The sequence below is a fragment of the Pongo abelii genome, chromosome 5, assembly GCF_028885655.2.
Source record: "Pongo abelii isolate AG06213 chromosome 5, NHGRI_mPonAbe1-v2.0_pri, whole genome shotgun sequence".
Lineage (NCBI taxonomy): Eukaryota > Metazoa > Chordata > Mammalia > Primates > Hominidae > Pongo > Pongo abelii.
Window position 1 is genome coordinate 25012501 of NC_071990.2, and position 15106 is coordinate 25027606.

The following is a 15106-nucleotide window of genomic DNA, read 5'->3' on the forward strand; positions in this document are numbered from 1 at the left end:
TTTTCCTAATATTTTAGTCATGTAATTTATCTGAGGGCAGTTAAGAGAGTTAAGAGTGCCTTCCACAAATCATATCTGCTTATTTGAGTCTTTGATATATTTTTCTTAAATACCATTCTACTAGTGTATTTTGCTGTTATAAATAGAAAGAAAATTCCCACCATGGAAAATGTTTTCATATTTATTCTCTCTTAGAGATTTCTGAAGTTCAATTTATAGAGAATAAAAAAATTATACTCAAAGGCTCAGCCAGCTGACTCATCTTGTGATCTGAAAGGCAAGTTATCTTTTTGTTACTTCTTACACTGAATGAACAATTTAGAATGAAGTCAAGAGGGAAAAGGGACCAGCTGCTCTTACGCTGTTGCTGTGTGAGTTGTATAGTATAAATATTTAAACCTTTAACTCCCAATAATTCAAAGGCAAAGAAAGAAAAATCTACGGAGAAAAGTGGCACCATAACCTCATCACTTTCCGGAAGGCAGCAACTTCTTTCTTCTCTTTATTTAGAAATAATTGCTCTCTAGGGCTAAACTTGTAATATAGCCGCAGATGAAATAACCCCAGGATCTCTTCTCTTTTTAGAGGTTCTCTATTAACGAAAATCTTTACAAAGCTAGATCCGAGCGTGTTCTCTCTTCCCCAATTTGGAAAAGAGACACCTTACCCACCCCAAAAAGTTCACATGTTTCTCACATTTATATTTTAAGTTTCAAGAGTTTTACTCTGTATCCATCACTGTGTCTTTATCTTCTGCCTGAAGCATTTTTTAAGTAAACTGAGACATGAAAAAATTGAAGAGAGAGAAAGCCAACATGTGAAAAAATGATGATATAAATTATTATTAATTTGCCTTCTGGAGAAACACTGCCCATTGTATCTGGCTTTTGATTGCTATCACAGCATAGGTCAAAATCTTTCTCTTAAAAATATCTGAAAAGGGTAAAGTAAATTGTTCTTTTTTTTTTTTGGAAGGAATATTCTAAATGATAAGATATGCTCTGGCTACACAGCACAAAGTAAAGTGGGTTTTTAGCATACATGATCTGATTTGTCTATCAACAAGAATCGAACAGTTCAGGTTCTTGACACGTCCCTCTTCAATCTACGGTGTGCAGATGCTATGGAATCATCACCCTCATAGTCAGCCAAGCACATCCATATTTCAGGGTCCCAGAAACTAGCACCCGACACAGCCTGGACCATACTGAATGATGAGGAAGTACAAGAGAGTTTACTGTCTTATTAGCACCTGCATTTCTAGTTTCATTTTCTTCTTTCCATTTTCACTTGCTAGGACCATTTACTAGTTCTTTTTCTTCCTCTCCAACTTTTCTCTGTCCTTCTGGTACTTGAGTCACTTTAATTTGTCTCAACTAATACCTTTTCTCCTTTAAAATATCTTCCAAAATCAACTGAATTTTAAACATTTTAGTTAAACATCACAGCTTTTGGCAAAAAATTAGTAGACAAAATTTTGCCATCTGAAAATGAGAAGTTGAATAAACTGACATTTGCTTATCACAATAAAATATAGAAGGCAGGCTGAGCATGGTGGCTCATGCTTGTAATCCCAGCACTTGGAGAGGCCTAGGTGGGAGGATCACTTAAGGCAAGGAGTTTGACACCAACCTGGGCAACATAGTGAGAGGCTGGCTTTACAAAAAAAAGTAAAAAATTAGCTGGATATGGTGGTGCACACCTGTAGTCCCAGCTACTTGGAGGCTGAGGCAGGAGGATCCTTGAGCCCAGGAAGTTGAGGCTGCAGTGAGCTACAATCACACCACTGCACTTCAGCCTGGGTGACAGAGCAAGATCCTGTCATTTGAAAAAATACAGGAGGCATAGTTAACTAAATAAATCACATCTTTTTAATAAATATGTTGGCTTGTGTAAGTGAAGTGGCTTCTATTAAAAAGAGAGGTGGGAGGGCAACCCTCCAAATTTATTTTAATATTTTGATCACAAGAACTACTCATTTCTTTTTCTTTTTTTAAATTGTCATAGCTACAATGAGTATACATGTACTTTTAGTTTTCAACTCAAGCCCTGTAGAAGACATACTCTAGTATATCTTACACACATCATTCCTAAAAAGTTAAGACTTGGCTGGCTGCTCATAGAGATATTAAAATAAACATCTAAAATGTTTTTCTTGTAGTATTGGGCCCCTTTTGGCATTGGCCTGATCTAAACAGGTTACTCTGAGGTCACTGGGGGCCATAAATCAGGGGGGTGGACTGGTGGCTAAGACAGCCTGCATAGCTTTAGTGCAATGTGCTATTTTAGTTTATGCCCCTGCAATGACACCATCTCTTTGGCACCAGCCAAAGAAAGCTTCCTAGACATCTATGGGAAGAGAATGTTTTGCAGTAATCCAAGGCAGAGGTCACACAAGCATGAATTACTGTGGGGAGGTCTTGGTCTGCTCCAGGCCCTGGGACAAATAAAGTAGGGAAAGTGACTTCCAACTAAAGCATTTATCCAGGAATTCGGGGGTGGAAATTGATCCAAGCAATCTTGGCAAATTGTGAAAGCAAAGAGTGGCCAATTCTTTTCAACCCAGGAAACTAGGGCAGCCTCTTTCTTCCCCTTTTCCAATCTCATTATTGGGTCCACTTGAGAAACCCAGATATTTTTTGAGAAAGATTCAGCATAGTTAAATAGCAATGCTTGTATTTATTTATATGTTATAAAATGTGGCATAATCACACAAAAATTTCCAATCCTCTCTAGCCAAGGCTCATCTACTTTTACATTTGATTTCTCTTACTTTTTCCATGGAGGGTATGACTTAACCAGTCTGAACTTTCAACATTGACTAGTTTTGTACATAATATGAATTTAATTGCTTTTTTCCCCTTTCTTCTTTCTATTAATTTTGGAAGGGGCAAATACAATTCAGGAAACAATATCAAAATATTCCAGATTATACCAGATTGCATAATTATTTATCTATTAAAAGAAAAATACTACCTTGGTTTTGTAAACAGCCTACATGGAAAGACCAAAAAAAAAATAGGTATTTATCCTAATTATAATTCTTTTTTTTTTTTTTTTTTTTTTTTTGGTGTTTTGTAGTCTTCTTGCTTCTTGCTCCCTCTGACCTGAAGTTCCCTTTGAAAAGGAAAAGTGCTAACTTACTTGGCTTGGAGAAAGGAGAGAGGCTTGGTTCAAAAGTGACTGGCAATTTTTTTCCAACCAGCTGTTAGTCTCTTTAAGAGCAACAGGCAGCTAATGGTTGAGTGGACTTCCTTTTGCCAGTTCATCTCCATCTGGGAGAGTTCCCCTCCTTTATGAAGGTTGAAACAACTTTCTCAGACACAGTTATCCAGGACAGAAGTATTCTCATACTCAGCTGCACTCTACCAGCTCTGGGGGACATTTGAAAATCTGACAAAAGCTTTGTAGTTTCTTGAGATCTTCAAGCATAATCTTAAAAGGCATGTAAGTGTCCAGGAAATACAAGAACCTGAGAAATACTTTGCACACTTACTGTGAACTTGGGGTGTTTTATTATTCTAATCATTGCACCTGACAAAAGATTACTGAGCAGTACTGAAAATGGAGGCAGGGACGGGTTGCGTTTCTAAGGAAAGAAGCAATTGCAGCTTTAACTTGTGCCAAGGAGTAATTTTGGCTGCTAAAATACTCACTGACCACCACCTGGTGAGCCGTTTGCTCCCACACATGAATTCTGTTCTGTTCTTGAAAGCAGGATAGGAACCTACACTGTGCATAACCCTTCTTTTTACCTTTTTTCAATTGTCGTCATCATTGTCATCATCATCATCAGCAGCAGCATTGTTGTAGTCATTACCATTATTACCCATCCAGTTATTTCCACTAACACTGACCAGACTGGCTGTCAAGATCACACAGTGACAAAACAGATGAAAGCCCTTTAATTTGATAAGTTTGAAACAACAATGGGAAAAGAGTCTGTAATGCTAACTACTGGTTTTTCAGTACCTTGATAATCAAATGAATCATTTCTCCAGGAAAGATTAAGCCTACTTGATAGTAACCATTTTCTAAATGACATGATGATGTTGTTAGGAAAGCAAACTTAAGACTGTGTGTGTGTGTGTGTATGAGAGAGAGAAAAAGAGAGAGAGAAGAAACAGACAGGGAGAGACAGAGAGAGAATAGACATTGGGATTTGCAGTGTGTAGGTGAATGCCTTTTCTTTCTCTTTGTCTCTCTTTCTCTTTCTCTCTCACTATATGCAACCCTGTTTTAGAACGAGAGCAGTTACACACCAATGCTCCGAAGTTCTGTGAACCTTAACATTTCCTTTAACCACAAAAAACAACTGCTGAAGCAAACAGGATCTCAGAAAGGCAGTTTAAAAAATACATTGTGAGCATTACTCGTTGACTCATTTTTTTTCTTCCCAGATCTTTATAGTGTCCATATATCTAAATGGATTTATATATACTTTTAAGCAAATGAACCTAAATTCTAAATCTGTGTAACCTCTAGGGGAAAGGGATCTTAAAAATGTGTCAATTGCAAGGAAATATAGTTGCCCTAATAACAAGCTTCTGGGCATTTTCTTTTTTTTATGTTACAGAAAACTCATTGTACCAAAAGCTTTCTGCTTAGGCATGTTAAGTGAGCTGAAAGTATGCGTGAATCCTAGAACAAGCATGAACTTTTATAGGTAGATACATCATTTTGAAGTAAAGACTGGGTAGTAGAATGCTCAGAGAATGTGTAATCAGTCCCCTTGTTTCAGAAGAAGAATGAGGCTCAAAGAGGATAAATGACGCCCAAGATCCTCCATCTATACCACAGCAGGGACAAGGCTACAACTCAGACTCCTAACAACTTGTTCAGTGCTGTATCTGCCACATTAAACCTCTGAAAAGTTATTTATAAACTGAAGTTCTGTAAATAAGTCCTATTTTGAATCTGAGGTTAACCAGACATGTGAAAAAATGGTCACTATTCTATAAACCTATTTTTGTAAATAGACGATAGGGATTAATATGTATTGAGTACTGACCACTATTCTAAAAGCTTTCCCTATCATAGCACTTAAACCACACACAGCCATATGAGGTTTGGACTCCATTTTATAAGTGAGTAAACTGAGGCACAGAGCGATTAGGTAACCTGTTTAAGGTCACAAGTGAATTGGTTGGCAAAGCCCAGACCGTGCAATTCCAGAGCTGAAGCTTTTGACTGTTACCGCACACAGAGCTTACTTAAAATGAGGCACCAGCTGGACATGCTTTCACATAAATTGCCAAACATGAGCCACGGCTCTGAAAACTGAATAAAAATACACTGGATGTTGGCCTTGCAAGGATTTTCTCTTTAATCTTTAGGGATTAAGTTAAATGAGATAATCAGTTTGGAAAGGATAAAGCATACCACATTGAAGTGCAACGCAAACATTATGAATCTACTATGAAGACAATCTGTACAACCGATAGGTATTACTGTCCCACTTCACCATTGAGGAGACCAAAGTTAGCTTGTATGGGTACCACGAAGCAGAACCAGAATTTGAGTCTGAATCTCGTTTGACTCCCAACTTATCAACCTGCACTACCTCCCTCACTTCCCACCTCAGAGCTAGCTGGTTACCTAGCTACCTGGAACCTGGGGATCTCAGCCATTCCACTACAACATGGTTATTGAGGTTACAATAATCACATTGGAAATGATGAATGCTCAGGAGAGAGAACACACAGGTTCATCCAGCCCTGCTTGGTCTTAATGCTTCCCTTCAGGATGGGGCCACGCGTAATCCAGAGTGCAGTGCATCAGCCTATAGAGGGCGCTCTTAAGTATCATAGCCAGATGTAAAAGAGCAAAATTCCTATAGGCAAAGAAATGTGGGCTGGGCGTTTTGGAATGCCATTTCTGGAGGGAGGTGTGGGTGAATGATTGCCAATTTTCCCGTTCTAAGCTTATCTTCATTGTTGTGAGCATTTTTCAGATCCTAAAAGGAGTTAGTATCTAAGTATAAATTTTCTCTTTAAGGTGTTTGCTTAAAGAGGAAACATTTTTAAGAAGTGAAAGCTGAAGAATGGGGCCTAAGATCAAACTTCAAGGTATTGGTGGCTCTAAATGCCTGCCATCAAAGTAACACAACAGAATGATAATTTGGTAAACAGCAGCAAAGCTCAATAGATATTCTTCAAATTGATTTAAGTTGTGATAAAAACCCAACTTATGATTTTAAATATTTCTGTAGCTAGAACAACATAGCAGAAAGACAACATCAAAATAGTAACAATGATTACATTCTACATGACTAGATTACAAGGGATTCTTTGCGACACTCTAATTTTTCTTCAACGAACTTGTATTGCTTGGGTAATTACACATACACAAAAACCTTACTACTGCTCCTTTTAAAAAATTACTAAATAGAGTTTTTTTAAAAAATTGCAAGACGTAGTTTCTTGAGGAAAATAACCAAATTCACGAGATTCTTGAGTCCAAATTTCCTTCATTTAGGTGGCTCCAAATTCTAAAAAAGCTTTTGCCTATAGCCCAATCTTATAGGCGGCATTTGAACAAAACATCCATCCAATGACTAGATCATCCCTTTAAAATCGCAACCTTTACAGTTAAATTCCAGTGGATAGGTCAAGTCATGGAAAAGCAGCAAGATGAGAACAGAAAACTGAGCAGTGCCAATGGGGATTGGAAGCTACCAAGGCTCCAGTATCCTGACTTGGGAAAAAAGAAAATGGGAAAAGGGAATGGAGGGTTGGAGTGCCCAGTATGTGTGAGGAAGAATAAGAGAGAAGGACCCAGGCCGGGCGTGGTAGTTCACACCTGTAATCCTAGCACTTTGGAGGGCCAAGGAGGGTGGATCACCTGAAGTCAGAAGTTCAAGACCAGCCTGGCCAACATGGCAAAATCCTATCTCTACTAAAATACAAAAATTAGCTGGGCATGGGGGTGGGCGCCTGTAGTCTCAGCTACCTGGGAGGCTGAGGCAGGAGAATGACTTGAACCCGGGAGATGGAGGTTGCAGTGAGCTGAGATTGCACCACTGCACTCCAGCCTGAGCAACGGAGCAAGACTCTGTCTCAAAAAACACCAAAAAAAAAAAAAAAAAAAAAAAAAGAAGGACCAAAAGAAAGAGACAGAGAGAGAGAGAGAAAGAGAGAGACAGAGAGAGAGAGAGAAAGAGAGAAGTGCAAATCAAAGCAACATGGTACCATGAAAAACCACTCCTGGTCCATTTGTTTAACATCTTCCCTAGCAGTCCTGCTGTGCTCAAACCACTGTGACAGGCTTTCCTAAAGGTGTTAGACAAGAGATAGCACAGAAGAGAGACAAGGCAAAAAATTTAGTACTATTTTCCAGCCTAAACTAAACCTTTATTTTAGTCATGACTTTAAAAAATGTATTTGCGGGAATGACTCAACCCCTTGTTCTGCCCCTTGCCTTGTGTATTCCTTCAGTGCCTAAGTTGATATTTGCAGCCACTACCTCACTCAGGATGCTTCGTTTTTATCATTTCAAAATACTCAAGTCCTTGCCCAAGCTGGGCAAAAGTGTCCAGTGGTGTCAAAACAAAGCAAAGCAGACCAGAGAGCCTCCTGCCAGAAAGATGCATTTACCTTCACCAAAAACATCATCCTCTTCATCGACCGGGAGCTCCTCAGCATCAAAAAACTGCATCTTGGAGAGGACAGGCGCAAGAGGCAGCAGGCAGCAGCCCTGGCAGTCTCAGCAGTCACACTGCCGACCAAGGTGATTTCCTTTCCTCGGGTTGCCCAAGCCCTCTGGAGGGCAGCTTCCGCATCTGCCCTGAAGAAAGCAGTTTCATTCATATGAATAGGCTTCTTGAGCCTTTTGAAGAGTGAATCCCAGGTGGGGTAATTCTCACCACTGAGGAGAAAGAATTTTTTGAAGAGGGCTGCAGATCCGGTTGGATGTGAATACAGATATCACTCAAAGTCTGAATGCAATGAATTCTATTTCAAAGCAACAACTTTCATATTTCCTTAAAGAGGAAGGTGGGTGCTTAACTTTCTTGCTTATGAATTTGAACACAATGGGTTGTGTTGAAAGAGGGAGTTCACATTTCTCATATCTTGGTTTTGCTTCAATGACAATTTATCTGAAAGTAAGGCAAGCCACTATGTTAAACCAAAGCAGGCATTTAGAGGACAGAGCTTTTATTTTGCTCAGTAATAGTTGCATTTTTCTTTTCTTTTCTTTTTTTCAAACCTCTTGCATTTAAGGATTGGAAACTTTACAGCATTTAAACCAAACTGAACCATATCTAGGCTTTCTGTGGCTCGATTAAATCTATAGTCAATGAATAGATAACTGGTTTTGGTCAAACATCTTACATTTCATAATATTTACTCAGTTTGATACTTCAGACTGTATCACTAAAGGAGAAAGAAGAAAATGTAACTCAAAAAGCAGTCCTCCCAAAGGAATGAGTAAACACTGAGCTTCTACGCGAGCACCATTGGCTGGCATCACCATATCGAGCTACCCAACGTGTGCCAAATTCTGTGTGGCTGCACAAACAAACACACATCTCTCTGAGTAATACTGAGACTTCATTTCGGGGTTTCCCAGACCACTCCACTGTGTTGTAAGATCTCTTAGGTGGCCAGAAGCTTAGAAAATGCAAATGGAGATGACAGTGAGGAGCTGTTGACCCAAGGTGTTTATTTTTGGCACTTTATTTACTGCATGGTTTTGAAGATACTCCCAGTGTTACCCTAGAGAAACTGTCCCCTCCTCCTGTAACTGCAACCTTGAAATTGCACCATTTTCTCCCAGAAGAGATTATGGACAACAGGGTTGGAGAAATCCAGCAGTGAGAAGGGATCACCCCAGAGGAATTCAGGAATCAGACACTGAGGGTTAACTGAGCAGCAACAGTCAGTTCATCCCTGCATTGGTGGCTGCAGCAGTTCCCAAAGACAGTGTACAGCTTGGGTCCTGCTGGGATCACCAATTGTTGTCAATCAGGGCTGGAACCATCCTTAGAGGAGAGCTTGGAAATGTCTGGGGTGTTTTGGGTGGCACAATGACTGGGGGTTATTACTGGTATTTAATGTCTTAGCACTCAGGGGCCCAGGGATGTCAACCTTACTGTAATGCATGGAACAGTAGCTCAACAGGAAGAACTGTCCAGCTCCAAATACCAATAATGTCCACCTTGAGACACACTGAGAGGCAGAGAGCTGGAGTTATCCTTTTCTCTAGCTCTCCTTTGCATCTCCCCTTTCTGACCCTTCTACCACCGCCTACCATGATCCCCACTTGAATGATGTTTCTGGACAAAGGTTGCACTTAGTTACATAAATTAAATTAATTAAAATGGGCCTAGGTGTAGGAAATTTGGATATGGACTAAAGCTCTCTTTTGTGTGGTTGGGATAAGAGGATGGGTGTCCATTTTGATAATCACTACATTTCTCAACTACTGTCCTATGTCCTTTAATCTCCACAACTTCATGAGGTGGGTGCTATTATCCCATTTTACAGATGAAGCAATGGGGGCTCTGAGGGCTTGAAAAACTTTCCTAAGATCAGGCAGCTAGTGAGCGGCAGATTTGACTAATTCCAGAGCTCACTCTGTTACCTCTTGTCTGGACAACTTACGGGAGTGACTGCACACAGTCCAGGTCACTGCAGCATCCCCGTGGCTCTTGGGGACCTGCACTACCTCCCTCACCTCCCACCTCAGAGCTACCTGGTTACCATGTGAACCTGAGGGCCCCAGCCATTCCACTTCAAAAAGTTAGCATAACCTCTCTAGGCCTGTTTTATTATTTTAAGTGGGTGGAATTGTGTCTCCCCTATTGAATTCATATGTTGAAGTCCTAACCCCCAGTACCTCAGAATGTGATCTTATTTAGAAATAGGCCCATTGAAGAATTGAACAATGAGAACACATGGACACAAGAAGGGGAACATCACACTCTGGGGACTGTTGTGGGGTGGGGGGAGGGGGGAGGGATAGCTTTAGGAGATATACCTAATGCTAAATGATGAGTTAATGGGTGCAGCACACCAGCATGGCACATGTATACATATGTAACTAACCTGCACATTGTGCACATGTACCCTAAAACTTAAAATATAATAAAAAAAAAGAAATAGGGCCATTGAAGATATAATTAGTTAAGATGAACTCATATCATATTGGAGGAGGATGGGTCCTTAATCCAATATGACTAATTTCCTCATAAAAAGGAGAGATTTAGACAAAGACATAGACATAGGGAGGATAGCATGTGAAGATGAAGGCAGAGATCCACAAGCCAAGGAACAACGAAGATTGCCAGTAAACCACCAGGAGCTAGGGGAGAGGCCTGCAAGAGATTCTCCCTCACATCCCTCAGAAGAACCAAACCTGCCAGCACCTTGATCTTGGACTTCCAGCCTCCACAACTGTGATGCAGTAAGTTTCTGTTGCTTAAGCCATCCAGTTTGTGGTACTTCGTTACAGCAGTCCTAGAAAACTAATATACTTTCTCATTTGGCTTGTTTTGAGGATTAAGTAGGATAATTTATGTAAAGAAGCTGACACAGCACATGGTACACAGTAAATACCCAGTTATAATTATACACCTAAGTCTCTCACAGGTAAGCTTAGGATATTTCCCTAATTGAAGCCTCAATGGGGATAGAGAATGAGAAGTCACCACGCTCCATATAAAAACTCAATAACCCTTAGGAAGTTTCCCTCAGTCTCCTCCTCTCCAATTTAGATACCTCAGAAACACAGCTAATCATCTCAAAGAACAAATCACAAATGCCACCATGAACTCCTTAAAAGCACAGAGTATAGAAAACATGGTTCTTGCTCTCCAAAGTTTACAATTACCTTAGAGAGATGTGACATACATGCATGATGTGTTAACTAAGAAGAAAAATTAATAAATTACAGATGCATGCATCAATATGGATGAGTTTCAAAAACATAATATTGACTTTGAAAAGTCTCAGAAAATTATAAATGGTATAACTATATTTATATGAGTGTCCAAAATGAGCAAATAAAAAAAGTAAGTAATTGCTAACACTTATAGAGTGCCAGCAACAGTTCTAAGTGCCTTGATTCACTTAATTCCTATATCAACCCTAAGATATAGATATATTTATTATTTCCATTTTAGTTTAAGGCCCAAGAGGTGAAGTGATCCACCCGAGGTCATACATTTGGTAAGTGGTAGAGGTACTGAGATTTTATCCCAGAGTCCAAACTCTTAAACACCAGGCTACACTATCTCTAATCTATGTAAAGTCTAAAAGAATGCTGAGCTTATATACAATTTTAACAAAGTGCAATAAACTGTGAAGAAGTGACTAGACAAAGGAGGCAGAGTAGGGGAGTGGGCTCCTAAGAGTGGTAAATTGTGGGAAGGTAACTAGGAATGTATGATAGCTAAGGATTGTTATGCAGACTCATCTCTCATATCAGGAAGAGGACCATGAGGCTTAGTCATCCAAGATGGGAAATAAAACACCTTTACAAGTGGAAATTTATGGCACTTAAAGCAGAAAAGAGAAGGGCAGAAGATTCTTTCTCAAAAATAGCTCAAAATAGTACTTATGCTAAAGTAGCATATTTTGGGGGACACATTCTGATCCCCTTCAAATCCATATTAGAAAAGAAAGACTAAAGATAGGGAAATTCAGTGCTTAGTTAAGGGAGATGTAGGTCACAGAGAGTAGTTTTCACTAAGAAATGAGTAAATCCGGAACAACAATGAAAGAATCTTGCTTTTCAGTGATTGAGGAAAACAGCTCCAATAATTGGATTTGGGGAAGAGAACAAAAGTATAGATGAACCAGTATAAGGCAACTACTTTGATCAAATGCTGATTTGTGACAACCTGTGCTAAATTTAACAACAGAATTTCATCAAGGTCATAAGCACAGGAGCATAGCAAAGCTTTTATACTCCAAACAGTTGGTGCCCACTTTATGCCATACTAGGTCTGTGAATTACAATGATATGAAAGGTCTGGTCCTTGCTTTGTGGAACTTTACTCAATTCATTCATTTAGAGAATAGTAATGAATACCTACTATATTTCAGGTATGGTGTGAAATATTTAAGTAAATATATAAGTGACAAGGCATGTGTTGTGTTGAACATATGAATATCAACACAGTATTATTATTTTGAGTTATGAGAATTGAGGCTATAATAATCAATGATTTATTAATTTAAAATATTTCTGCATAGTTTGCTGTTTTGAAAAAGAAAATACCACCTGTGAAGCGTGTACAGGAGGAAGCCATACTAGTGGAAAAATTTCATCATCCAACGTGGGCTTTTATTCCAACAGAAGAGCCTCACGATCTTCTATCTGTGCTTCTGGAGAATTTCCCACTCCTTTCAGAAAGTGTTTTAAAATACTTAATTTTCAGATATACAAACTTCTGAACAGGGAGAAAAATCTGAAGTAATTAGGAGCAAAATGTTCGAAACAGAAAGGAGAACAAAGTAGGAGAGAGGAATTGAAACTGTGAGGAGTGGTGGGAATCAGGAAAGAAAAAGGTGAAAAAAACCACAGAGTCAGAAATAATCTTATCTTTGGGTAACTTTGCCAGTAAAGATGCACCTAAAAATTTGTCTAATTTGTCTAACTGTAAAATGCCACGTCTAAAGAGCTGGGACAAAAGGAACATGATTTTTTTTTTTTTTTTTGAAACAGTCTGTCTCTGTCGTTCAGGCTGGCGTGCAGTGGCTCGACCTTGGCTCACTGCAACCTCCGCCTCCCGGGTTCAAGTGATTCTCCGGCCTCAGCTTCCCCAGTAGAGTAGCTGGGACTACAGGTGTGGGCCACCATGCCCAGCTAATTGTTTGTGTATTTTTAGTAGAGACAAGGTTTCACCATATTGGTCAGGCTGATTTTGAACTCCTGACCTCAAGTGATCTGCCTGCCTTGGCCTCCCAAAGTGCTGGGATTACAGGCGTGAGCCACTGTGCCTCGCCAGAACATGATTTTTAATAGTATTCGTGTTTTCATGTTGCAAAGAGGAGGTACCAATCTCATGGGTACAATCTCATGAGGGTTGTCTCATGGGGAAAACCCTCCCAGAGCCTTTGGAAGTCTTCCTGCCTGCCTCCCCCAGTTTGAGGCACATCATCAGGCTGCAGGAGTCACACTTAGAGTCACTTAATGAAGGTGCTGGGGAAGCCTGACCAAAGTCCAGGACAGTTTCCTTCAATGGGACTAAAGACAATGAGGGTAATTGCCCACTGAGAGAATCCATTCCTTCCACTTACGAAAGAAGGATAAGAACCCAGCAAATGAGAGTTCTGTGGCAAGACTCACATTGGGTATGGTTGGCAAGGTCATAACCATGGGTTAAGGGTATGATTGCTGGGAGTGGTTAGCTTGCAACTAGAAACAGAAAAAAAAAAAAAAGCATATAAAGGCACTGGTTCTGGGATTTGACAGGGCTGAGTTACAATCTTCGCCTCGTTACTATCTAGCTCTTTGACTAGAGTGAATAATTTCACTTTGAATCAGTAAAATGGAATAATAATAATCAATTACTGAGTCAAGGGACAGTTCAGCCCTTTCCCACTAATTGTCCCAAATTAAAATACAATCTATATTAATACTTTGTGCTATCAATGCAAACACAACTTCAAGACCCAGTCCCTAGTCCCTGGCCTTACCCTCTGTCTCAACCAGAATGTAATCACAAAGCCTCTCCAATAAATAAATCCTGTAGCTGCTACTGATAATAAAATTTACCTCTCAGGGTTTGGCAACATTAACTAAGATGGGAATCCTTTCCTGTGGCCCTACCATTGACTTTAAAAACATTTTCAGGGATCACTGTACAGTCTGCCCCTCCTCCCCTTTTTTTAACCTCAAGACAAATTTCTTGGTGTGGGAGCTACAGAAAGTGACAGAAGGGGTGGAGAAAAGATACACAGGAAAATAAACTTAAAGAAGGCAGAAAGAAACAGTCTTCCATATCTGTGAGAGATGTGGGGAGAGTTTAAGGAGAATTACAATCCTCCCTCCCAGAATGTGACCCCAGACCCAAGACAGCCAAAGAAGGCCAGATGAGAAGGTAAAACTTTCTCAACTTTTAAAGAAAGGCATGCGTTTTGTGCACCCTAAATCTTATGATGAAAAATTGCTTGATAGCACATAAGTCACTGGGTGGCAAACTAAGAGACAATATAAAATATTGTTATTGAAAAAATGAATTTTATTTAATGACTAGTACTTGATCCTTTTGGTAAATCACAAACTTTCTAATTATTTGTTTTCAAGGAACTGAAGGAAGATCTTACCGAGCTGATACTATGGGATCAATAAACGTATTTTTAAATAATAATTTATTACATGATATTTGACATACGATTGACAAAAAATTAAAAGATTGGATATTAGAGAAAACGGTGACATAAAGACCTTTAAAAAGCCTTTCTTTGGGTATATACCCAGTAATGCGATTGCTGGGTCAAATTGTATTTCTAGTTCTAGATCTCTGAGGAATCGCCACACTGACTTCCACAATGGTTGAACTAGTTTACAGTCCCACCAACAGTGTAAAAGTGCTCCTATTTCTCCACATCCTCTCCAGCACCTGTTGTTTCCTGACTTTTTAATGATCACCATTCTAACTGGTGTGAGATGGTATCTCATTGTGGTTTTGATTTGCATTTCTCTGATGGCCAGTGATGATGAGCATTTTTTCATGTGTCTTTTGGCTACACAAATGTCTTCTTTTGAGAAGTGTCTGTTCGTATCCTTTGCCCACTTTTTGATGGGGTTGTTTGTTTTTTTCTTGTAAATTTGTTTGAGTTCATTATAGATTCTGGATATTAGCCCTTTGTCAGATGAGTAGGTTGCAAAAATTTTCTCCCATTCTGTAGGTTGCCTGTTCACTCTGATGGTAGTTTCTTTTGCTGTGCAGAAGCTCTTTAGTTTAATTAGATCCCATTTGTCAAATTTGGCTTTTGTTGCCATTGCTTTTGGTGTTTTAGACATGAAGTCCTTGCCCATGCCTATGTCCTGAATGATATAAATCATGCTGCTATAAAGACACATGCACACATATGTTTATTGCGGCACTATTCACAGTACCAAAGACTTGGAACCAAGCCAAATGTCCCACAAT

The 15106-nt window shown here is 39.5% G+C and overlaps 2 protein-coding genes across 10 annotated transcripts in view; both read right to left on the reverse strand.

Moving 5' to 3' along the window:
* The window catches only part of RIPOR2 (RHO family interacting cell polarization regulator 2), a 235190-nt gene that overhangs the window by 122290 nt on the left and 97794 nt on the right, over positions 1-15106 (reverse strand). For 2 of the 9 annotated variants that reach the window (XM_063725395.1, XM_063725394.1), the window contains exon 1: positions 7596-7788. The exons of 5 other annotated variants lie outside the window; for them this stretch is intronic. In XM_063725395.1, the coding sequence (XP_063581465.1) occupies positions 7596-7656 (61 nt within the window). In that variant the 5' untranslated portion in view covers positions 7657-7788. Of the gene's footprint in view, positions 1-3656; positions 5676-7595; positions 7794-15106 lie in introns of those variants that run through there. 2 more of the 9 variants (XM_002816491.6, XM_054557294.2) reach the window with 2 other exon arrangements.
* Positions 1-15106, reverse strand: part of CMAH (cytidine monophosphate-N-acetylneuraminic acid hydroxylase) — a 377256-nt gene that overhangs the window by 98061 nt on the left and 264089 nt on the right. The gene's annotated exons all lie outside the window — the stretch shown is intronic.